The sequence below is a fragment of the Lepisma saccharinum genome, chromosome 13, assembly GCF_977018435.1.
Source record: "Lepisma saccharinum chromosome 13, izLepSacc3.1, whole genome shotgun sequence".
NCBI classification, from domain to species: domain Eukaryota; kingdom Metazoa; phylum Arthropoda; class Insecta; order Zygentoma; family Lepismatidae; genus Lepisma; species Lepisma saccharinum.
The window spans coordinates 19238993-19265874 of NC_139241.1; the positions used below are offsets into that span (position 1 = coordinate 19238993).

Here is a 26882-nt window from a genome sequence, read left to right on the forward strand (position 1 = left end):
GGAGGAGATATTTAAGCTTGAAACAGCCACAAACATAATGGAAAAATGCAACTGTGATATATCTACAAACTGTATTGAAGCAGATTTGAAAGTGTATGTGTAGCTGTCGTGTGTTGTATAGTAGGTAAAGGTAAAGTTCCCCATGCATATAGCATCCTGCCATGAAGGCACATTCAGGGGATATGGGGTAAGGCTGGACATATTCTTGATCTCTGCTATTATTTTGGAGGTGATGTGATCACAACCAAACTCCAGCTGCCTTTACCCCCGGAACCCATTGATGTGAGGCTCAGTGAGTCCCAGATCTGCTTTATGCAGGAACAAGACCGGAAAAATTCCGATCTTAGATCACCCACCTCAAGATTCAAACCTGGGTGTTCTCCATGGCAGTCAAACAGCCTGTCGACTCTTCTTTTACATTTGTAATAAAAGTAATACCCCTAAGCAGTAGTATCCCCTGTTTTCTCTCTAGTGTATTTTCTCAGTTTTCACACAATTCAATTTTCTGTGTATTCTCATTGGGACAAACACAAACATTCACATCCAAACCAGGATTCGAACCTGCGACCCCTGCATTGCAGCATGCTGTGTTAACAACTCTGCCATTGAAGTCGACTATACCACCACAGCTGTCAAGTATTAGTATAGTATTGCAATGCACAACCCTGGAAACTGATCACAGATCTAAGAGTAGAATCAAACTGTTGGTCAAATATTTCAGAACATAGTATTTTAGATAATTTAATCTTTTGTACTGCACTGTGACTGTGCATTCTAAGGTGTCATGCTTTGGGCTCTGGCTACGGGACGCATGCAGGTTTGAGTCTCCTGGGGGAAACGTAACAGCTTTTCTCTTGAGATTTCGGCCTGGCAATGAGACTGGTGAACACTCACCATCATGATTAAATTGGGGAGTTACGAATGAGTAGCGTAACCCGGTCATGAAAACCTATGACGACGACTAGGGATTCGTTGTGCTGACTAGGGATGGCCAAAGTTACGGATCTGGATCCGGATCTGAAAATTCTGGATCCGGATCTGAGAGTTTCGTATCTCAATCCCATTATAATATTACCACACCGGTGCCCACCCAGTGTCGAATAACATGGGTACCTGGGGGAAACCCTGGGGGTAAAGGCAGTCAGGGGCTTGATGCTGATCACATGACCCCCACTCACGACCAGATCAAGAAAGTGTGGGGCGTTACCCCCACACCCCCTATACGCCTTCATGGCGTGGTGCTATGCACAGGGGAGCACTTTACCTTTTACCTTAAAAGGTATTATGATCTTTGATTACAAATAAATTTTTCATTAGTTAGCCCTATAATAATTTTTTTCAAGTTTTGTACCTAAATATCTTCGCTACGCATTGGCTAACACACTCGTGCACAAAAATAATCTTACTTGTTTAACATAAAATGTCAGAGGTGATTTTGTAAATGCCATTGAAATGAATATGTATTCATTCGAATATATTGGAAATGGAAACACACATAAATGTGAGACATTCCATTCCAGGATGAAACCTTTAACACATATAACAAGATAGAAATGTTATACAAAAATTATACAATTTTCCTACAGTTACAGTTTTACAAATTAAAATGAAACATTATAATATATGCAGTGTTATATAATTACAAAGTGTAAGACTAACAAGGGAGGTTATCTAAGTGTCCCCCTCCGATTTCCATGAAACTTGGCAGGTATATAGTGGGGCCCAATGGAAGAAATACGTGTTGTTTTGTTTCAGCTAAAAAACTGTTTTAGGGGGCAAAACCCACCCAAATGTCAAGATGAGGACAAATTGAAGTGGGGATCTGACACCTGAGTCCCCCTCCGATTTCCATGAAACTTGGCAGGTGTATAAAGGGACCCAAAGGAAGAAATACGTGGTTTTTTGTTTCAGCTAAAAAACTGTTTTAGGGGGCAACCCCCCCCTCCTCAAATGTCCTTATGAGGACAAATTGAGGTGGGGATCATCTGACCCTTGTGTCCCCCTCTGATTTCCAAGAAATTTGATAGGTGTATAGAGAGGCCCTATGCCCCCTTTTTCTTCCTATGCCATATTTACGTGGTTTTGGGGTCGGATCCCCACTTCAATTTCTCCTCATCTTGACATTTGAGGGGGAGGGTTGCCCCCTAAAACAGTTTTTAGCTGAAACACAAAAACATGCACTTCTTCCTTTGGGCCCCTCCATACACCTGCCAAATTTCATGGAAATCGGAGTGGCACACAGGGGTCAGATCCCCGTGTCAATTTGTCTTCATCTTGACCTTTGAGGGGGGTTTTGCCCCCTAAAACAGTTTTTTTTTTTAGCTGAAACACAAAAACACGTATTTCTTCCTTTGGGCCCCTCTATACACCTGCCAAGTTTCATGGAAATCGGAGAGGGAGACTTAGACCTCCCTTGTAAGTGTATTAATTAATTACAAATCTTGCACACACACTATATATATGTGTGTATGTATGTATATTCTATATACAACCTTGGTGACAATGAAGTTCGACCAGAAAGGAATACTACGTGATTAAATGCACAGAGGCATAGGCGGTGGAATGGGTGACCTGCAGAAGTGACACATGTGTGTAAGAAGAGGCGTGTGAGCAGGCAAGAATCGTGATCCCAGCATGTTGCACCCAAGGTCACGTAAAGAACGAAAACAGGGAACTATACGCGTGACATTGAACTTCGACCAGGCACCAGACCCATACGGAAAATTCCAGATTGTGGCGCATTCGACGGAAGCATGACGTCACGGACACGATAAGGGAGTCCGCCGTATATAAGCGCGTGCTGTGCACCGAGGAACCGCAGTACATCATTACCATGGCCAGGGGCAAACCTATTGACAACACCGTGAGGAGAAGAGTGGTGGAGTTGCAACGGGATGGACTCAGTGAACGGGAAATAGGGTGCCAACAGAACTTACCCAAGTCAACCGTCCACTGCATCATCAAACACCACCAAAATACGGGTACTACAGAGCCAGGTAAGGCACCCGGTCGAAAACGCCTGCTGAGCCTGCATGACCTACGGATATTTAGGTGCTATATCCAGACCAACAATCATGTTTCTGTGGCCGAATTACGACAATGGACTCGAGAACGCTTTCACATTGAAGTGTCAACCAGAACCATTTGCCGTTACCTACAGCGATGCGGTTACCAAGTGTACAAGGCAAAACGTAAACCCTTCCTTTCCATGTTGAACAAAGGCAATCGACTACGGTGGGCACAAATGTACCGGGGATGGAGATTTCGGCAGTGGAACAGGGTTTTGTGGACGGACGAATCCATTTTCAATGTTGTGCACGGGAAAATATGGAAAACTGTCATTTGTCGGAAGGAGGATCAGAATGAAGCAAAATGTTATGCACGTCGGGTACAGAAACCTGCGTCAGTGATGGTATGGAGATGCATGACGGCATCTGGGGTCATTCCGGATCTGAAAAATTTTAGGATCTGGATTTCGGATCCGCCAGGATCCGGATCTGACCATCCCTAGTGCTGACCACTCGTCACCCCGTAACTGGTTGGATTATCTTCCAGCTCAGAGTAGGATCAGGTAGGAGGTAGGCTTGGGCTCTCAATGGGCTGCTGTGGCACAGGTTATGTATGTTTTTAGTTTAATGATTTCAAATGTGTGAGATCTTGATTGCCAATTCTTAACTATGTTAAGAAACAGAAAGTATTAAATAGTTTATGATTCAGTGAACTAAAACCATACAAATTGAATGTTCCAATGATTTACAATCAGGGGAAAATGTATTTCGTTTTTTTTAAAAAAATATAATTATAAACAACCTGAAAAAAAAACAATAACCCAGTTTTGCCTGTTTTTTTCCTTTGGGTTTTTCGAAGAAAAAAATAGGCAAAGTGCCAACCCTGGTAAAATTTGATTTCATTTTTGGAATCAGCTTGCTGAAATTATTCAGAAACAACAGTCATCTGCTAGACATCAAAACCCATGTCGACCAGTGTTATTAATCTTTAGATCTTAAAGTTAGAGAGATCAAGTAAGTAAAGTAAAGGTTAATACAAGCATATTGAATATAATACAAAATAAAAGTTACTAGGTTAGGGTGTTCAAGGTTGACTTAAAGTTACAAGTTGAGTGTGGTAGGAAGTTTACAAGCCTGCATTTGTTGTTAATTTATAACTATTAAAAGTTATTTTATTGTAGAACATAACGTGAAGGACCTCCTGCACAGGAACGTATCCAGAGGGGTGGCTTAGGAGGCTCGAGCCCCCCCCCCCCCGAAAGTTTTGGGTTTACACTAGATAAAATGAGGTTTTTGGTTTCTTGTTGTGTGAAATAAAATAATGTGATAATAATTTAAGGAAATTAATAATTATTGAGGCAAGATGGAGAATATTCCGTAACCCTGTTATTGATAATAACACGTATCCAAGATGGGGCACAGGGGGCTCGACCGTCTCCCCAGGAAATTTTTCAGTTTACGTTAGATAAAATTAGGTTTTGGCTTCTTGAATAATGTGAAAATAATGTAAGGAGAGAAATAATTATCGAGACAAGACGGAGAATGTTCTATAACCCTGTTATTGTTAATAGCACATATCCAAGGTGGGGTTGAGGTTGCTCGAGCCCCCCCCCCCTTTCAGGAAATTTTCTATTTTACACTAGATAAAATTAGGTTTTTGGCTTTTTAAATAATGTGACGATGATTTAAGGAGATAGAAAATTATCGAGGCAATACGGAGAATGTTCTATAACCCTGTTGTTGATAATATTGCACATAAACTTTTCTTACGCTTTCCTTGTTGTCGCAGCGCACTTGAGCACTATGTAGAGACTTGTCAGCATTTGGAAGCTGCACAACAAAGGTAGCCCCACACGTAGGGCGATTCGTTGTAATTTCTAATCTCTGGAAGTCGGGAGAGGGTACGTTCTTGAATGAGAGAAGGAGTCAACTACTGGCAATATTGACGAATCGTTTTATCTGCGGAACGTTCTAGAATATATTGAGGATATACGTAAATATGCGGATTCAATTTTTTGGTTGATTCGTATAAAGAATCGGTTAATGAGATTTCAGAGGTAAGACAATTCATACAGTCGATTGGTGATCATATCAGTCAGTGTCCTCTGGTTGCTTTATAAGATATAGTGATTCTAAAATGAAGACATTGACGACAGCAGAACTTCCGGGGCCTCAGAGTAGTGCTAGCTCGGTTCGAGGGCCGAAGAGATCAAGGCCTCTCTCTCTAAAGTGAATATTTCAGCAGTACCGGATATTGGAGTGGTTTAATAAAACAGAAATAAGCTGCATAGATCAACTGAAAATCAAAGTTTTGAGTGATGATTTAGTTTTGCCAGAACTAAATTTCGTATATGCAGTCCGAGAATTTCATGGAAAAAAAAATAACAACTTTTGTTTAAGCCTACACATTCAAACACTTAACTACCATAAAGAGACAGCCGAAAATTTTATGAATGTCGAGAAGAGAAAGGAAGATGTTGCATATGTAGACATTTTAGGCGGAAATTGCAGGCTCTACCAGGACCCAAATCAGTTTTCTACCAACTGAGCCACCTAGCCATCCTTGACTTCAACCAATTTTTCGTTAAAATGTCTACATAGTACATGTCCTGTGTATATGAAATCGTAAGGTGTTGCCTGTATAGTGGATAAGCACAGAAAATATAGGAAAGAGAAGAAAACTGAGGAGCATTCCCACCGGTTGAGGAGAATTTTTTCTGTGGTCAACAAGAGCTACTACTTCGAGATGACATTGACAGTGGCCTAATAAGGGAGACTTCACACCGTGGCACCTGAGGATTTCACAAGTCGAAATTAGGTTTGTGCGGCCTTTTGTGTGTATACGGTGTGAAACGTTGCTGTTGATTGGCCCATTCCAATTGACATGTATTGCATGTCCCTTCAGTCTGAAACCTTCTTAAGTCTTGAAAATCCAAGTCACAAGGATGGAAAATTAGGGTCTCCAATACGGAATGATAAAAACTTCTGATGAGTTGATTTTAAAAAAAATGTGTCCAAGATAAAGAGAGGCGTGCCCAAGATTTTTGGAAGGGAGAGGGGTTACGCATACTATTTTTGATGGTCAGTCCTGATTTTGCCATTTTTCCCCTGTCTTTGACGTTCCTCTTTTTTTTTTTTAAAAAAAAATAGGAATACTGGGTCAAATGGGGTCATGACCTCACCAAACCTCCCTTGGGCACGTCACTGGAGATAAATGAGTAAGCATTTGATCATACTGGGAAACGAAACATTAGATGTGTTGGGAACGGAAGGGTTTTCACTGTGCATTAATTGTTTCGTGATCCACCTGTATGCGAGAAGACTTCCTTTGTTTCGTGCCGATATATGACAAGACAGCGGATGCTGTGACAGGCATTTTTGAACACTTGTGAGTGCTAAGGCCTGAATCTGAACAATTTGGTGGGTTTTGGCTTTTATACGGGCTGCAAACATGGGAGGACAAGACAAGTTAGTGGTGTTCAGGCTCGAATCAGAGAGAAATACTTGAGAACTGTCTACGTCCAGTTTGCAACCCACAGTTTGAATCTCGCGTTGTCGAGTGGATTGTCCATTCCGTGCATGTGTAACAGCTTCATAAAAACACTCAAAAGACACCATAGATGTTTTTATGCCAGATGAGAAGAAATGGACAAACACACATACCGAGATGGTTCCGGCACACAACGTTAATGCATGGAAACAGAGGAGTCGAGTGGTAAAAAAATGTTCCGATTTCAAGTTCTGATTAAAATGACAGCCTTACAGTGGCGATGATTTAAGGGATAGTTGCTCCCCATTTTTTATTTTCTTGCCTCAACATTATCTTAATATTAAGCCTTATCTGCAAAGAGAAAGTAAACTTTCCTTGCACCGCCCTCCGCACCCCCACCCCCCTCCCTTTTGGAACCCAATTGCCACCACTGGTCTTGAACATACAATTGTGAGGTTCTTACTATACCCCTTAAAAAAAATGGTGTTGAGCCCCCCCCCCCCCCCCCGAAAGGAATTCCTGGATACGTGCCTGCTCCTGGAGGCAGAAGAATGGGAACTCCTGAATACATCAGGAGGGTATCTCCCAAAAAGTATTGTGCTGTGTTAGAAGTGTAATCTGTTAGCAATAGTGATACTAGCCTATGCTCTGGGTTGAATCCTTGCTGTGTTAGCTTGATGACTTTATCAGGGAGCATGGCTGGTCTCATTGTTTGTCAGCTATTTCCTTCTTCTTTCCTGCCGAATGAAAGGAAGAATCTTCTCTGGTGCTTCTAGCTCTTCCTCACTAAAGTTATAGAAGGTTTAGTTGTGCTTGTCTCTGTGTTCTTAAGCGTTCGGATCTTCTCAGTTGTTGGTAGGGTGTAATGTGTGGGCGGGAAAGGGGGGTTAAGAATTTGGGTTCTGAAACATAAGGAGTTCCTCTTTTGAAATTAAGTCCGCTAGTTCATTAAGTTGGTAGAATTTCTCAAATCATATGAGCTGATACGTGTCGAAGGTTTGTAAGGAATCTCTCAAATGATTGATGAAGGGGTTGGTAGAAGGACAATGAAATATTTTGTTTTCTAGAGAGTTGTTGATGTTGCGTGATGGTCACATTCCGCTTGGTCTCAGGTTGAAGTGGACCAAGTATGGCCCATCGCCTGTAACGAAATGGATCAGTCCCTTTGTTGGTTGGAAGTATGTCATGTAAATCTTTATTGGATGTTTTAATATTAAATTAAATACTCTTCTTCCTTGTGTTGCTGATGTCCATTCCTACTGTCATTCTTGTATAATTGTCCGCTTAATATCTAATATTGTGGATGTAAGTGTCCCAAAGATTTCCAGTATTTTATCCTCATGTCCTTTCCAAAACCAATATTTGCAGACTTTAAATTTTATAATTTCGTATGTAGGCCACAGGCCCATGATGACAAAGGATTGCTAATGTGGATGTGGTACAAAATGCACTTGACATTCTTAGAATAGTTTTTCTTTGGAAGATGCGGAGATTGCTTATAATTAATTCTTTGAGTACAGTTTGTTAGGAATGGTGGAGCATGAGTAACTATAGCATTGTATGTGGTTAAAATGTAGATTTGGATGTGAGAAAGGGGAAGGCTATACTTTGCGTTGCCAATTTATTGATGATTGCTTCTGCCTTTGAAGTCACAGTTTCAATGTGTCTTAGGAGCATATTCTCTGTGAGGGTGATTCTCAAATATTTAGCTTCTAGTGCGCGAGATATGTTTTTTTTTTTTTTTTTAGTTTAATTTGGGGGTTTCTATTTTTACTTAATCTTTTCTTTAGTATGATGTATTTTGTTTTCTCCTGTGAGATAGTGAGTTTTGTGGTCTCACACCAATAAAAAAAAATGTTGAGAGCTGTTGTTGATTTAGATTCTATTTCTCTTCTGGAATTACCACAAATGAGGATTATCAAGTCATCTGCATTGGCGATTGCTTTGTCAATATCTGGAGTATTTGCTAGCTTTTGGAGCACCCATTCTAGGCTCATGTTCCACAATTCTGGACTGAAGATAGAACCCTGCAGACAGCCTTTGGTTATTAATTTTGACACTGTAAAGTTAGGGGTTTTTATGTGGATTTTTCTCTTTGATCAGTAGTTTCGAAGGATTTTGTATAAAGTGCCAGGGCATTTTACTTCTCTGAGGGTTTTGAAAAGGTAGGGCCAACTCAAGTTATTAAAGGTGCCTATGATATCAATCATGATGCCTAAGATGTATGTGTTGTTTGTAGTTTTTGTGTATTCTGCGAGTGCACATAGGGCATCGTTCCTTTGTGATACCATGCTGGTTTCCAGTAATTGGTTCGAGTAGTCTGAATTCCTTGATTCTTTTCAGCAGAATTTTACCAAATAACTTTCCCAGTACATTTAATAGATGGATCTGTATGATTTAGGTTGGGTTTTGTCCTTTGATGGGTTGTTTTTTTATTATTATTACATTAGCTTCTTTCTATGTCTTTGGGATTGTTCTTTGTATTAAGCATTCATTATACAAACTGGTCATTTTGGTTAGAATTTTTGGTTTAGCCAGAGTTAATGTGTCTGCTGATAAGTTTTCGGGACGAGAGTTAATTTCCCCTCATGTTCTTCATCTCAATTTCAACCTTTTCAACTGTAAACAGTATTATGAGAGTGTGTTCATATTGCTGGTTTAGTTCATTTCTAGCTAGCTGGTTATTTGGGTTGTCTGTTTGTGGTGGGTGATCTGGAGGGGAAAGTTATGCACGTTAAACTGGCTTGTTTAATGCATACAAACCTTAAAGTAAGGGTGCAGTGGAAATTTCAGCCTTAAAGGTCTACTTATTTGCTATGGGGGCAGCTATGCTATTAGAAAGTACTGATACAACACTTTTCCAAATTGGGCAAGTTTATTCACATAATGTGCAAGCACAATTAGACTACAATAACGAAAGATTGTTTGATGATAAACTCGCTGAAATGAACCTTGTTGTATAACTTGGCCAGTTTGATGGGTATTACTTTAACTAATTAATAATAATGAACTAAATATGTTTAGTTACTGTCAATCACTTCTCCACGTAGTATAGATGAGAAATATGAACAGAATATAATTTGAGTGTGTGAGTGCAAGTTCAAACTTAAAACATTACTGAAAGTACTTATCCTTCTCCTCCATATCGTGGTTTCTCGGACACCTTCCCAAAGTGTCTACCTAGAGGAAGCCAACTTCCTCTCCCTGGGTAAGAATCCAAAATGCGCTGCCGGAAGGGCTGCGAGTTCGCACCGAGGCTTCCTTGTTACGTCATTGCGTAACCGATTCTATTGACCTCTGGTGGCAACATTAAGAATGATTCCATCAATCTGGCACAAATGAACAAAATGACGGCTCCGCGCACACTACGGTCCATAGAGTGGAGTAAAAATTCTATGGTTTCCTCATGATCTGATGGGGAGCTTCCGTCAGGTTTTCATAGGGTGTTGGTATACTTTGGTTTTCAAGTTGAGTTTGTACAAATTTGAACCATTTGTTCTACTTGTGATAGTTTAGTTCTAGCTTGTGGCCTTGATTTTTTCTTCCTATATATTTCAAAATTTGCAGTTCTGTGTGCACTTAATCTTACGTGTTTACGCCCAGTCAATCAATCAAAAAAACAAATTGTATCAAGAACTAGACTGGGGTATATTAAACGCACTCCCAACTCTATCTTCACCCTCACAATCAGTGTAGCCAACTCTATGCTAGGAATATATCAGGATATTTATTGTTACTTATACTAACAGCCTACCTTCATGCTGGAGTGATTACCACAGTATGCTACAGTGCCAGGGGTCCTGAGTTCAAATCCTAGCCTGGCATTGGTGTTCTTTATGTGGGTCCCTTCATCAATTTCATCATATCATACTCCTTGTTGTGATTAGCCAAAAGTGGGAGAAGAAGCAAAGTAAAATAAATTAATTCAGCCAATTAATCAATCACATTTTGGTATGAAATATGAAACTTTAATCCTTATGAGGTTTGTTAAGAAATGTAATAAAAATTTTGATTTTTTTTAACAAGTTGCAACTTTTGCTACCCCCCCCCCCCCCATGTTTTTGAATTAGAAAAATACATACACTGAATACAGCATAGGATGTGGGGTAGAATGATCATTTAAGGTGAGATGAAGAATTCACTTTGTTTAGATACTTAATCTTGTTACCAGTACTGAATAATATTTTCATATTTTCCGTAGATTGAGAGATTTGGTTACGCAATATGTCTGAGGGTGATGAAAATGGAACTCTGCATAAGAAGAAGAAGGTTTCTGATGACTCAACCATTCAAAGTGACCGAGGGAAATCTATTGACAAGGTTGTGCTTGAAAATGGAAATATGAAAAGTAATCATGTGCCAGTCCCTACTGCTAAGGATGCTGGTAGTGAAGTAGAAGAGATTTCCACAATGGAAACAGAAAGTGTAAGTAACACATTATCTATTTGTAGTTTGGTTCATTTCTCAGTCAAACATCTAACAGGTGACAGAAATTTAGAAAAAATACACTTTTGCATTTGCTCTTCATTGATCAATCTGTTTGAATTTTACTCCTTCAAAAATGTTTCTACTTTCATATTATTTATACACATATAAGGACTGAGGCAATGGTGATGCTCATGTATCACTTTCAAAAAGATTCAGTTGCATTTTATTTACCGATACCAGCCAATACTTTTGGTCTTTCTCCGAGCCCAAAGGAATGTTGCACAACACTTTTGCAAAGTCTAATTACCCTGAAAGTTTTCCATTTATTTTGCCCCAAGATTGAGTGAAAAACTGTATTTTGTGATTACGTAATAGGTATTTTGATATTCTGATGTAATTCTTGAATATTTTGTAGCAAAACTGCAGTAAATGATGCATATAATTCTAGTGTAACTTTTAACTGTTACAATTTTCTGCTGGGGATCGGGAAGAGTGTTGTCTTCTGTATGAGTATTGGTTCAAAGTGGTATCGACTCAGCCCTAATGCATATATTTCTGTCCAATATATTAAAATTGATATACTGAAAGGTGGAGCCGTGGTGGTCTAGTCTGTAGGGCATCTGGCTGCTGTACGGGAGATCTGGGTTCAATTCCCATGGTGGGTGATCTAAGGGTTAGAATTAATTTTTACAGCCTTGTCCCCATATAAAGAGGCTCACCTAGCCTCAAATCAAAGGGTACCAGGGAGCAAACCCTCAGAGCAAAAGCAGCCAGAGCATGATGCTGATCACATCACCTCCAAAATGGGCGAGATCGAGTATGTGAAGTGCCCTACCCCCCACATCACCTTCGTGGCAACTTTTGCCTGTATGCTGAAAGGTGAATTATAATGTAGTGCCCATAATGAAAGCAGAGTCAGTCACCTTAATATGACATACCTCAACACATTGTTGAAGAAACAATTTAATATTTTTATTAAATAACAATGATATTAAACAAGGTACACACACACACAACCTCTGACAGTAAAGTTCGATGAATAATCCTGAATATCAAAAGTAGATGAATACTTAATGAAACCTACCTTACTGTCCTTCAAAATAGTCCCCTCCTATGGCTATGCACTGTTGAGAACGGTTGTACATGTCCTGGAAACTTTTAGAAAAGTCTTCTTTCGGGATGGTGTTCAAGACCCTCGTCACATTCCGTTGCATGTCTGGAATATCCTCAATTCTCTGACCTTTCAAAGCGATTTTAAGGCGTGGGAAGAGAAAGAAATCTGGAGGATTCAAATCTGGTGAGTTTGGTGGATGGTCAATTTGCACCACCCCCATCTTAGCCAGAAACTGTGGGACAATAGTGGCTGTGTGAGGGTGAGCATTGTAGTGTACGAGAAACCATGAACCTTGTTGTGAGTACTGAAGTTATACTTGTTTCATGAAACACCCCAGAATTTCAAAGAAAGTGATAAGCATCGTGTTGATGTGTGATTTTTCCGCCTTGACCTTCTTCTGACGGTCACTGACTTGCATCTCACAGAACCGGACGCGCTAACAGTCATCTGGCAAAACATGTACCACACCAAACACTGTTGACTCTCAACTAAACAACTCCGGCCTCTCACTGTCGACACCTGTCACTACTTGTGTGCGGCAGCTCGTTCCACCAGCGTTGCCAAGTTGAGCGCAGCACCTTCATTCACCGAACTTTATTGTCAGAGGTTGCATATACAAATCATGAAGGACACTGTAAACACTTACCACACAAAGAGAAATAGTTCGATATGTCGCATTTTCAACGGAAAGGAAGAAAGATCGGCGTCACATAGAGTAGAGGCACAGAATACTGACCGTAACGTCTCTACGGTCAGTGTTGCCAGAAATAGTTCATAGGAAACAAAAGTACTTTCAACAGTGTTTACTGCAAGGTGGGTGGGTAGTTTCAGGGAGGAGAGAAAAGGGTTACTTGTTGGCTAGGTTGAGTATGGGGGGGTATATAGTGCGCGTCAAATCTCCTGCATATGGCGATAGCCAATAGCAGCGCACTGCAGCGGTGCCATGTCGAAATCTCACACGGAAAGAGACAGCGTGGTCGAGCGAAACGCCTTGTCACGGAGAGCACGGGACATTAGATAATATAACATATAATAAACATAATGGGAGAAAAGAACATACCTGATTAGGGACTGCATAATTCTTTCAATATTCTCAAGGTGGAAGTTGTAGAGCCTTTGTAAGATATTTTGTCCCGTAAAGAGTACGTTATCTTTTTGGTAGTAGAAAATTCGCCACGATCGTAAATTTCAAAGACTGTTCTACGAACTACGTCTTTTTTCAAAGTCATCTAAATTTGTCGTTCTTTTCGGTATATTAATGTGCTTTCTAGTCTAGGTTATTGAAACATTGGAGCAGGCCCCGATCCACATTGTTTAACCCCCGAACATATCTGAGAAACAGTAGCTTGATTCACACCACACGCTTGAGCTGTTAGATCCTGGCACTTCTTAAAGTCAATTTTACTTCTTTGTTCGTCACTCGAACACTTTTTTTTTTTAAAAAAATGTACACCTGAAAAATCACCTGTCGTGCCTGGCTTCGTACAACACTGTATTTTTCCCTCTTCTCTCGCCATCACTACCACTTGGTTTACTCAACGACATGCTGCACACACCCACTAAACACATGTAAAAAAAAACGAACAATGACGGTATCCTCTTCGTCAACTTCTTCTGCCATCACTGGGAACGAACGTGCCCTGTTCCCTTAGCTAATCGGAAAGTTTCAGAATGCAACAGGAACGAAGGGAGAGCAAAAAGGATACAATGCAAATACGTTTATAATAACATTGCTTCTACAGAGGGAACGGTATAAGCTACAATCACGCTTGTTTTTCGTACATACTCGCAAATTCATTATCTTTCCATCTGTTGAACTACTGACACTTGAAATAATCAATTTATATCCGAGCGCCAGGTACACGATTTAGTAGCGAGGTGAAACAGCTTCTGAACTAGGCAACGCTGCACGTCCGTGATTCGCTGGTGCTGTTCAGTCGTTCAAGGTCATATGCAGGAGATTTGACTCGCACTTTAGTGGCATGCATACCTGCTATATAGGCCCTTTCCAACGCCAGCAGAAAGAGGTGTCTGAGGTGGGGGGGGCATGGGGGGTAAAAGATGGATGATGGCAAAATGGAAATAGTTATTAAAGGTGGTGTTATGGCTGTTGGTTTGGATGGCAACTTTGAAATCAGAGTTTTGCGTGGAGCAAAGGTGATTATTGATCCTTAGGTTCAAGGGTGTGGAGGTTTTGCCTAGGTAGAAGTTGCCTCAGATTTGGCAGATGAGGGTGTAAATCAGGTTAGATGAGTAGCAGGTGCCCTTAGGGTGAAGGGTGAACTCGCCTACAGCTGTGGGGATCACGGATGTGCGGGAGGTGGCTGTGCCACGTTGGTCCCCGAAGCAGAAGTTGTTGCAGGTAAGTACAAGGTTGGCTAGTTGTATCAAGAAGTGAGTGCTGGAATTGTGGGGTTTGTGTCGTCTGTTAAGGAATAATTCCGTGGCACGGAGGCCATGGGCATGGGGAATATTGGTGTAGAGGGATGTGACATCAACTGTTGTGAGGATTGTGTTTGGTGGTAGAGATGGTAAGTTGTGGATGTTGTCAAGGAAGTGGTTGGTGTCATGGAGGTAGAAGGGCAGGGCTTGGACGAGGGGTTGGAGGTGAGAGTCTAGAAAGGCTGATATGTGTTCAGTGGGTGAATTGTAGCTGGACACAATGGGTCTCCCGGGATTGTTCGGTTTGTGAGTTTTTGGGAGGAGGTAGAAAGTGGGGGTGCGGGAGTTGTCAGGTATGAATGAGGAGATGGTGGAGTTGGATAGGCCTTCAGGGGGTCCTCGGGAGAGGACAAAATCACAAATTTTATCCAGGTGTGTGGTAGATGAATCAACCGTGGTGGGCTTGTAGGTGAATGAATCTGAGAGTTGGCGGGAGGCTTCCGCCACATAGTCAAGAGGAGTTCATGACAACTGTGGTGGACCCTTTATCGGCAGGGAGCATTTTGATGTCCGGGTTGTTGCGGAGGGATTGGAGGGCTTGGTGCTGGGCTGGAGTTAGATTGTGGTGGGAAGAAAAGTTTTGGAGGTATGTACTGTCGGAAACATTGTTGACAACAGAGGTGATGTATCTTTTGAGGGGGTGGTTGTTGGGAAGGAGGGGGGCAGAATTGGAGGAGACTCGAGTGTATGTCTGGAGGATTAGCATCAGACATACCCTCCACTCCCTCCTCCCCATCCTGCACATTGGTCCTGACACCAGGGACATCTTTCGGGATATACCTAGGGTCATCTTCCATCACCCCCCCACCCCCAACCTGAAGAACATCTTGGTCCAAAACATTCCCACCCCTTCCACACCACTCCCCAGCTCACAGGTGCAACAAACCCAGATGCAGGACCTGCCCCATAATTACCACCTCCCCACCCTCCTGATCCCCACAGTGGCAGGTGAGTTCACCCTTCACCCCAAGGGCACCTGTCACTCATCCAACCTGATTTACACCCTCATCTGCCAAATCTGGGGCAACTTCTGCCCAGGCGAAACCTCCACGCACTTGAACCTAAGGATCAATAATCACCGTTTCTACACCCAAAACTCTGATTTCACAGTTGCCATCCATACCATACCAACAGCCATAACACCACCTTTAATAACTGTTTCCGTGTTGCCATCATCCATCTTTTACCCCCCTCCACTCAGACACGTCTTTCTGCAGGCGATGGGAAAGAGCCTATATAGCAGGTATGCATGCCACTATACCCCCGGACTCAACCTAGCCAACCAGTAACCCTTTCCTCTCCTCCCTGAAACTACCCACCCACCTTTCAGTAAACACTGTTGAAAGTACTTTTGTTTCCTATGAACTATTTCTGGCAACACTGACCGTAGAGACGTTACGGTCAGTATTCTGTGCATCTACTCTATGTGACCCCGATCCATCTTCCTTCTCCATTGAAAATGCGACATAAGTCGCAAAATATTGAACTATTTATCTTCATAATTGGGAAAAGAGAGATGTGGTAGTATATAAATACGAAGAGACTAATACTCACTTTTATCAGCGAAGCTCTTTTTTATTTTTAGATTAATTTCGGTCAGAGAACTACAAACAAAAGATGCACGCCATGCAACAGTACAGCAAGTTCCAACGAGGATGGTGGCAGTGGCCACTGGAATTAATCGGAAAAGAAAAACAGCTTCATGGATAAAAGTGAGTACTAGTCTCTCCGTATTTATTTATCTTCGTGTGGTAATTGTTTACTGTCTCCTTCATCATTTGTATTTATCTACGCTTCTGGCTCCTTTTCTCATCCTATTCTGGTGTTTTTATATATACCGGGTGTCTCATCTAACATTGTGACCTGAAATATTTTGTAAACAACAACAAGTATTGAAAAACTGCTTTCGCAGATATATAGGTATGAGAGGGGCTCATGAAATTAGTGGACATAATGCGTTCAACTACGTAAGGAAGTACGATTTTCAACACAAACTTACTTTTTTTTAAATGGAAACCGCATTTTATTTTCAGCTTATTTGAAAGTACGGAAAAAAATCATTAAGAATGGCGTTTGTTACATTGTAATACGTCAAGTAGTTCTCAAGTAAATGTAACCTGAAGTTGAGCATGAAGGCGCATCCCTCACTATGCCGGTCGACAGAGCCGAGCGCAAATGTTGTCACGCATACAGCCTGCACGCATGTACTGCATTTTTCCTACACTCGCCATAGATAAGTATCATCCCGGCATTTTCAAAGTCTAAAAATACTATTTTCTCATCAACAGTTCTGACTTATGTACACTATCACAAACGGCTGGTTATTCAGTGTACTTTGTTTCGCCCTTGCTTTATTTGATTTGATAAATCAATTTTAAGGAAAAATGTATAAGCTGCAAAGTTTAAAAGTTGAAAACTTAAAGATTTGTCATGACCAAACAAGAAGAGTTGATTGTTCCAATGTACTAGAAATTATGACGTAAATAAATGAACGCCAATTAAAAATTAGAAAGATGTTAATGTACTAACATTTATGTATGTCACTGATGGTGGAATGTTTAAAATTTATACTTTTTAATTAACCCTTATTTGATAACTCAGAAAGATGTATCAGAACCTTTTAGATAATTTGTTAGAGTTTACTTATGTACAACCCGTAGTTGTTGGGAACGTAACAACTTTCCTAAGCACAACGCATATTATGCAGAAGAGTAACAAGTTTGTTACTATACACGAATGGCATCAAAAGAGGAATATGCATGTTACGACACACGAATCAACTTGTAGAATGTTTGTTTCATGCGTCAACTTCAGGTTACATTTACTTGAGAACTACTTGACATATTAAAATGTAACAAATGCCATTCTTAATGATTTTTTCCGTACTTTCAAATGAACTTAAAATAAAATGGGGTTTCCATTAAAAAAAGAAGTAAGTTTGTGTTCAAAATTGTACTTCCTTACGTAGTTGAACTTATTGTGTCCACTAATTTCATGAGCCCCTCTCATACCTATACATCTGCGAAAGCAGTTTTTCAATATTTGTTGTTGTTCACGAAATATTTCAGGTCACAATGTTAGATGAGACACCCTGTATATACAAATGAAGAACGAGACAGTAAACACTTACCACATTAAAAGAAAAAGTTTGATATTTCGTGACCTAGGCCACATTTTCAACGGAGAAAAAAGAAGTTCACAGAATGACGAAGAGTATGAGCACAGAATACTAACTGTAGCGTTGGTACAATGTTGCCAGAGAAAGACGATAGGAAACAAATGTAAGATACTTTCACCAGTGTTTACTGCATAAGTTGGGTGGTTTCGGGGAAGAAGGAAAAGGTTATTTGTTGGCTAGGTTAAGTTCGGTGGGTATAGTGGTGTGCATGCCTGATATACGAGGGTCACTACTTATATTTTGAGCCTTGGCAACACTGATTGAAGTTAGGTGCCATTTGACGTTTGCACGGAATCGTCTGGCATTATTGACCATAACGTACTTCAAATGTTTTGTCAATAGCTTCATTTGTGTTGTTTATGTTGCCTTGGAGATTGCGCGACAACAATAAAATGGAATTAACTCGTGAACATTTTCGTGCGATGATTTTTTACGATTTTCGACGTGGATTATCAAGATAAGAGTGCATCGATCAACTTACTTCCACCTTTGGCGATGAAGCCCCATCCTTTGCCACTGTGAAACGCTGGTATAACGAATTTAATCGTGGCCGCCATTCGCTCACCGACGAGATTCGCAAAGTTCGTCCAAAATCAGTTGTTGTTCAAGAAAACATTGATGCTGTGCAAAACCTAATACTGCAAGATCGTCATGTGACATACTGTGAGACTGAAACAACCATAGGCATTAGTTCAACCAGCATATATAAAATATTACATGATCATTTAGCTGTGAGAAAGGTATGTTCTCGTTGGATCCCACACAATTTGACAAAAACTCAAAAAGACGCTCGCGTCAATTGGTGCAAACAAATGCTCAATAAATACAATCGTGGTGCTTCAAAAGACGTATATAAGATTGTAACAGGTGACGAATCATGGATATATGCATATGAGCCGGAACGTAAACAGCAGTCGACTGTATGGGGTGTTTCAAGATGAACCCAATCCAACAAAAGTTGTTCGCGCTCGAAACACATCGAAACAAATGGTCGCCTGTTTTTTCGGGAAAACTGGTCATGTGGCAACTGTGCCTTTAGAGGAACGTAGACGGTCAACTCTGAATGGTACACAACAATTTGTTTGCCATAGGTCTTCGGTCAAATACGGAAAACAAACAAACGCCGTCGGATCATTCTTCATCAAGACAATGCCAGCTGTCACACATCTCGTCTAACAACAGACTTTATGAACAGTCAAAAAATCGAATTGATGGGTCATCCGCAGTACAGTCCTGATTTGGCACCCAATGACTTCTTCTTGTTTCCGAATGTCAAGAATAAATTGCGTGGACAACGATTTTCGTCGGCGGAAGACGCCGTTGATGCGTTCAAAACCATATTAGGGAGGTGTCTCAAGAATATTGGAAAAACTGCTTTGACAAATGGTTCGAACGAATGCAAAAGTGTATTGACCATAAAGGAGAATACTTCGAAAAACAATAAAGCAGTTTTCAATGCCAAATTCCTGTTTTTTCATTGTTAGGCTCAAAATATAAATAGTGACCTTCGTATAGGCCCTTTCCCATCGCCTGCAGAAAGACGTGTCTGACTGGAGGTGGTGTAAATGATGGATTATGGCAACACAGAAACAGTTGTTGAAGGTGGTATTATTGCTTTTGGTGTGGATGGCAACTGCGAAATCAGAGTTTTGGGTGGAGGAATGGTGATTATTGATCCTTAGATTCAAGGGTATGGAGGTTTCGCCCAGGTAGAAGTTGCCCCAGTTTTGGCAGATGAGGGTGTAAATCAGGTTGGATGAGTGACAGGTGCCCTTAGGGTGAAGGGTGAACTCACCTGCCACTGTGGGGATCAGGAGGGTGGGGGAGGTGATGTGTATGGGCAGGTCTTGCACCTGGGTTTGTTGCACCTGTGAGCTGGGGGGAGTGGTGTGGAAGGAGTGGGAGTGTTTGGACCAAGATGTTCTTGAGGTTGGTGGGGGGCGATGAAAGGCGACCCTAGGTTTATCCCGAAAGATGTCCCTGGTGTCGGGTTCACTGTGCAGGATGGGTAGAAGGGAGTGGAGGGTATGTCTGATTTTCGTGATGTGGGGGTGGTATTGGGTGATCAGAGCAGGGGGATAGTTTTGGGTTGTTTGGTACAGTTGTGGGAGGTGGCTCTTGTGATCTGTTTGTTGATGAGGGTGGAGGAGTATCCACGGTTGGTTAGGGCTTGGTGCAGGCGTAGGTTGTTGTTTTGGCTGGATGAGGGGGGTGAGTTGAGGCGTTGGCCTCTGAGAACTAGGGAAAAAGCGATGGCTTTTTTGGTGTGGTAGGAATGTGAGCTATAGTAGTGGAGATACTGGAGGTGGTTGGTTGGTTTGATGTGTGCGGGGTGCGGGGGTTGTCAGGTATGAGTGAGGAGATGGTGGAGTTGGATAGGCCTTCAGGGGGTCCTCGGGAGAGGACAAAATCGTGGATTTTATCCAGGTGTGTGGTGGATGAATCAACCATGGTGGGCTTGTAGGTGCATGACTCTGAGAGTTGGCGGAAGGCTTCCGCCACATAGTCAAGAGGAGTTCATGATTACTGTAGTGGACCCTTTGTTGGCAGGGAGGATTTTGATGTCCGGGTTGTTGCGGAGGGTTCAGAGGACTTGGTGCTGGGCTTGAGTTAGGTTGTGGTGGGAAGAGGAGTTTTGGAGGTATGAACTGTCGGAAACATTGTTGACAACAGAAGTGATGTATCTTTCAAGGGGGTGGTTTTTGGGAAGGGTGGGGGAGGGGGCAGAATTGTTGGAGTTTGGGATATATGTCTGAGGGATTAGCATTGGAGGGGGTATTCTTGGCCCAAAAATACATCCACCTTAGTCTGCGGTTGAAAGTTTGGATGTCAAATAATAGCTGGAAATTGTTTGGGGTGGAGGCTGGAGAGAAGGCGAGACCTTTGGAAAGGACATCAATTTCGGTGGTTTTGAGGTTCTGACTGGAAAGGTTCAAAATGGAGGTGCAGTCAGTGGGGTGGTTGTGGGTGAGGAATGTCAATATGCTGGGTGGATGTTTTTTCCAAGGACTGGTGCTCTTCTGTAATGTGGTAGCGGGGGGGGGGGGCATGGTTGGAGATATTATGCTGGGGTGGAGTGGGAAGCGGCAAGGGTGGGTCTGGAAGTAAGGGACATGTCTTTATGGGTTAGTGTTGTGGAGGGAGAGGGAGGGGAAGGGGGCATCCTGCATTCAGGGCTTGTGGGCAGAGAATGGATAGTTTTTGCAGGTGTTTCTGGTTGAGGTTGTGGGCAATGGACTGGGAGAGGTTCCAGTGTGTGTTGATTTGGTTTTTGTTGTTGTTGCATGGGGTCAGTAGGAGAATTTTAGTGAGGGACTGGATGGAAATCGAGAGTTCTCAAGCCCGGTGGAGCTGTGATTTGTTCATGGTTAGGGTTAGCTCCTACTTTTCGTCATTCTGTGAACTTATTTCTTCTCCGTTGAAAATTTGGCCTAGGTCACGAAATATCAAACTTTTTCCTTTAATGTGGTAAGTGTTTACAATTGAAGAAAAGTTTGATATGACCTCATTTTCACAGTAGGTAGAAAGTATGGAGTACTAAAGCGTAGAGGCACAGAATACTGACGCCAGCATCCGTCAGCACAGTGGTGCCAGAAATAAGTGATAGAACACGGGTTTTGCGAAAAGATCCTTTCACCATTTTTTACTGTGGGATGGATGATGGGTGGGTTGTGGTTGGGGGGGGGGGAGAATACTTATTGGGTGGCTAGGTTGAGTCCGGGGGATATGGTGGTGTGCATTCCTGAAATGTAGGCCCTTTCCCATTGCCGACCCTACCACCTACAAGCCCACCACGGTTGATTTATCAACTTCACATCTGAAAAGAAACTGTGAATTTGTCCTCTCCCTAGGCTCCCCTGAAGGCCTATCCAACTCTACCATCTCTACCCTCGTACCAGACAATCCCCGCATCCCCACTTTCTACTTCCTTCTCAAAATCCACAATCCAAACATTTCACCCTCAGAATGCATATCAGTCTTTGTTGACTCCCATCCAACCCCTTGTCCAGAGCCTGCTCTCCTACCTAAGTGACACCAACCACCTCCTTGACATCATCCACAACCTACCACCTCTGCCAGTCAACACCATCCTCACCACTGTTGATGTCCCCTCCCTATAGGGGCTATCCACCGGAAGGAAGTGTCTTCGCGCAGACGCCATACTTGTAGCATAACAACTTCCGGTTCGTAGGCTCATAACATGCTGCTAAAGGGAGCTGAGATTGTGTCATGTATGAAAGGAACGAATGGGTGTGTACAAGGAGGATGTAAACTACGATCAGGGCTAAATAATCTTTCACGGATCTTTCTTCATCAATTTCCTCGAGATCTACAAGGCGCCAAAATTATTGTATTCAAGCTGTCAGCCGTGAAAATTGGAAGTCCATTAGCAAGGAATAGACTCCCCAGTAATAACAACGGATGTGTAGGAAACCAAAAAGTCGGAACCTGAAAAAAAAAAATCCCGGTCCGATCAAGATTTCGGAAAAAATGATAAGAGTTTAAAAGTAGTTTATTCCCTACATATTTTTTTTGTACTAAATGTCCGAAATTTATTGAAATTAGTAGTTTTTTTATTCCAGAAATGCAAAATAAATCATCACTCGAGAGTGAAATTGTGTGTATAATTAATATTTTTTTAGTATCGGGTAGTGTTGAATATTTTCTGCTCCTATAATCTCCCAATTTAGTCGGGAAATAACATTATTTTTCCAGTTTTGAACGTTAGGACTTTAAAAATACCCCGTTCTGTTCCCTTCCCAACCAAAAATTTTGCATCCCACACCCCTTGCACTTCATTAACCCTTAGTTCGCCGCCGTAACACATATGTTACAAAAAAAGTATGTCCCTTGTAGCCGCTGTAACACATATGTTACAAACAGCTTTAGGTACAATTATCGAGGGTTTGCCACACTTATATTTGTATATTGAGGTTGAAACACTGACAGTTTGTTCGGGAACATGTTTTGCAATTGTGTTTCGAAAATTTCAAATCCCCCCACCCCCTCCTTTCTCGGAATATGTCACGTGTTTGGGCTCACCCAAACACGTGTTCGCTCTTCAGTTGACAGACACAATAAATGCTTGGTATTTACGATGCTGTTTTCCTCCAAGCTTCCAACGCTGTGATTTAGTACTGATAAGGCACACATTCTTCTTTGTGTTTAGACCTGTTGATCGAGCTGAAGTAGTGGCAGGGGTGGGGGGTAGGGCAAGGAGAGAGGGGATTGGATGAGGTTTGGCAGTGTCAGCTTTCTGTCACCTCTATGTTAGAAATGCAATGAAGCTTGACGATAGCCAGAGGCCAAAAGCATGAGTCTAAAGCATGCATCTATCCAGAAGTATAGACAAAAGAAAGGATTGCAAAGGCTCCCTCCCTCCTCTGTTAGGACTAACAATGGCCTCACCATAAACACTTCGTATCATATAACAGCTCATCGATTTCCCTAACGCACAAACGTTTCCTTCCGGACATATTTCCACAAAGAGCCGAGTCAAAAGGGAGAAATAGATTCACAGTAGCTACACAAGATGCAAGTGCGAATGAAAAAAGCAAAAGTTCGGGTTTTCTCCCCAAAGTAGCTGGAGAAGAGGGGGCAAACTCCAAATTTTTATGATTTTTTCATTGAAATTGGGGGGATGCAGCCCCCGCCCGTAAGCCCCCCACGGTTGGGGCATCCAAATTTTACATGGTTGCATGCACTGATGTTCTGCCTGCAAAACAAAAGTTATCCGAAGTAGATTGGTCCCATAGTGTCAGTTATAACAATTTTATGAATAATATGCAAATTGGCTAAAATTCGCTAGAGTTTTACGTTTTGCCTTATTATTCAAATTGTATTGCACCCACGAACATGAATCAAGTTTCATTCTGTTGCGGAAGGTCCATTCTTTAAAAAAAAAAGCAAAAGTTCCGGTTTTCTCCCCAAAATAGCTGGAGAAGAGGGGGCAAACTCCATATTTTTATGATTTTTTCATTGAAATTGGGGGGATGCAGCCCCCGCCCGTAAGCCTCCCGCGGTTGGGGCATCCAAATTTTACATGGTTGCATGCACTGATGTTCTGCCTGCAAAACAAAAGTTATCCGAAGTAGATTGGTCCCATAGTGTCAGTTATAACAATTTTGTGAATAATATGCAAATTGGCTAAAATTCGCTAGAGTTTTACGTTTTGCCTTATTATTCAAATTGTATTGCACCCACGAACATGAATCAAGTTTCATTCTGTTGCGGAAGGTCCATTCTTTAAAAAAAAAAAAAGCAAAAGTTCCGGTTTTCTCCCCAAAGTAGCTGGAGAAGAGAGGGCAAACTCCACATTTTTATTTTTTTTTCATTGAAATTGGGGGATGCAGCCCCCGCCCGTAACCCCCCCGTGGTTTTTTGTAACCAGAAAATGAAGTGCCGGTACTATTATTAATTTTCGTCTTTTGCAATGGAAATATTTTCAACATTGATAGAGAAGAGGTCCTAGGTTTGAACACCATGGTCAGGCAATGGTGTGTCATTGTGTTTGTCTCATCAGTAATTTTTCCAGTTTATTATTCACCTTCATCGTCGTGTTTAACACAAATAGCAGAAAATTGACTTAAAATAACAATGAGCGTTTTGTATTTCTGCGTTCAAACGGGAACGAAATCGCATCCCTCTGACTCGCCCTGACTGAAGAACGAAGAAAAAAAACTCCTTTTCCTGTTTTTATATGCCCGTACATCTCACACTTTTTCACTTAAAACATAAATGTATGCATCCAAAGATTTACATGCTTTAAGCGCTCTCGCTCTGTAGGAAAAATTACTTTCTATTAAATATGTAGGCTACAAATATCGCCAATGCAATGACGATTAGCAAATGGATCTCATCCTGGAATAATGCCGTATTACTTCCTATATGCTCATCCAATTGATATGCAAAGGCCTCTACTTTACCCTGATATCTCTTACTCTCCTTGTCGTCAAGTGCTTTTATATGATCCATTTCATCCGGTATACAAAACAAGAAGAAAGGTCACAAGTACGCACTTGAATTACCTGGCTGCCGTAAACCGGAAGTTGTTGTGCTACAGTTCCACAATCGATTGTGCCATTCGATATCTTTTTGTTTACTCGTGGATAGCCCCTATACACCAACATTCCCCACGGATTCATTCCTCAACAGCCAACCTAAACAACACATCCCCAGCACCCACTTCCTGATACAACTAGCCGCTTCGGAGACCAGCATTACCTGCAAGTACGTGGCACAACCATGGGAACTAAAATGGCCCCCTCCTATGCAAACATGTTCATGGGCAGGCTTGAACACGAGTTCCTAGACTCCCAACAACTGAAACCTCTCCTCTGGCTCAAATCAATTGACAACATAATTCTCCTCTTGACACATGGCGAACTCTCCCTCACTACCTTCCTACCCCAACAGAACAACTTCACCACCCTCAAATTCACCTTGTTCCACTCCGATAACCAAGTGACCTTCCTAGATGTGGATATTCACATCGTGGGAGACTACTTGGAAACATCCATACATATCAAACCAACCAACTACCTCCAGTATCTTAACTACTCCAGCTCTCACCCCCACCACACCAAAAAAGCCATACCTTTCTCCTTGGCCCTTAGAGGGCAACGCCTCAACTCATCCGCCTCATCCCACCAAAACTACAACCTACGCCTGCACCAAGCCCTAATCAACCAGGACTACCCCTCCACCCTCATCAACAAACAAATAACCAGAGCCACGTCTCACACCCGTGCCATACAACCCAAAACCAACCCTCCCGCTCTGATCCCCCAATACCACCCTCACCTGAAAATTAAACATACCATCCACTCCCTCCTTCCCATCCTCCACAGTGATCTCGACACCAGAGACATCTTTCGGGACAAACCTAGGGTCGTCTTCCGATGCCCCCCCCTCAAGAACATCTTGGTCCATAATACACCCACTGCTCCCATCCCACCACCCCCAGCCCACAAGTGCAACAAACCCAGATGCAAGACCTGCCCCATACTTATCACCTCCCCCACCCTCCAGATGCTGAATGCAGAGGGTGAATTCACCCTTCACCCAAAGGCACCTGCCACTTCTCCAACCTAATTTTACTTTACTTTTACATCTGTCAAATCTGTGGTTACTTCTACCTGGGTGAAACCTCTACCCCCCTGAATCTCCGCATCAATAACCACAGAGCTTCCACCCTAAACTCCGACTTCACCATCGCCACCCACCCCTACAGCCACAACACCACCTTCAACAACTGTTTCCACGTAGCCATAATGCACCTACTACACCAGCACTGACACCTCCACCCGCAGGCGATGAGAAAGGGCCTACATTTCCGGAATGCATGCCACCATATCCCCCGGACTCAACCTAGCCATCCAATAAGTATTCTCCCATTCCCCCCCCCCCAACCACAACGCACCCACCATCCATCCTGCAGTAAACAATGGTGAAAGGATCTTTTCGCAAAACCCATGTTCTATCGCTTGTTTCTGGCATCACTGTGGTGACGGACGCTGACGTCAGTATTCTGTGCCTCTACGCTTTTGTACTCCATACTTTCTAACTACTACAGTGAGGTCATGACCTCGAAATATCAAACTTTTCTTCAATTGTGGTAAATTGTTTTCTGTCTCCTTTTTGTTTATCCACTCTTCTGGCACTCTTTCTCATTCTATCCCTTATATATATAGCCCCAATCCCACCACTCACTTAATCACTGTCATAAATGTTCTCCATGAAGGAAGCCCCAGAGTCAAAAAATGCTTGATTATGACCCCCTATGCAATTGTCCCAAATGGCCGAGAAAATTGAAAAATCGCTCACTTAGCCCTTTTTTAAGGGTGAAAATGCCCTTTATCATGTCCTTAGCAACCTGTTTCAAAATATGAGCATCAGAATTTATTACAGAGGCAAGATAGGAAAGAATTTGAGGGGAATGACGGAAGACAATTATTTTTCAATTACTTTTAAAAATGTGAAAATGACAAAAATACATATATATTATGCTTTTCCAATTTAGTGTCGCTATTGAATTCGTTTATGCAAAACATCTAACTAACTATCTTGAAACAGTTTTAATTTACCCAGTAGATAACAGACAGTAAAATTTTGATTACTTTTACCATATTAGAGCCCATACACACGTAACGTTACGTTCAAAACTTTTCAAATATGCGATCCACGTCGGTGAGCGCACGAGACATGGCCAAAGGCCACATG

General features: G+C 42.0%; 2 protein-coding genes across 3 annotated transcripts in view; one reads left to right on the top strand and one right to left on the bottom strand.

The window, feature by feature from the left end:
- Positions 1-26882, bottom strand: part of Gli (carboxyl ester lipase-like protein Gli) — a 151747-nt gene that overhangs the window by 110260 nt on the left and 14605 nt on the right. The gene's annotated exons all lie outside the window — the stretch shown is intronic.
- The window catches only part of LOC145997195 (uncharacterized), an 83893-nt gene that overhangs the window by 2357 nt on the left and 54654 nt on the right, over positions 1-26882 (top strand). Inside the window, exons 1-2 of one of the 2 annotated variants that reach the window (XM_083133928.1) lie at positions 10825-10923; positions 16068-16194. In XM_083133928.1, the coding sequence (XP_082990054.1) occupies positions 16138-16194 (57 nt within the window). In that variant the 5' untranslated portion in view covers positions 10825-10923; positions 16068-16137. Of the gene's footprint in view, positions 1-10699; positions 10924-16067; positions 16195-26882 lie in introns of those variants that run through there. The other variant, XM_083133927.1, reaches the window with a different exon arrangement.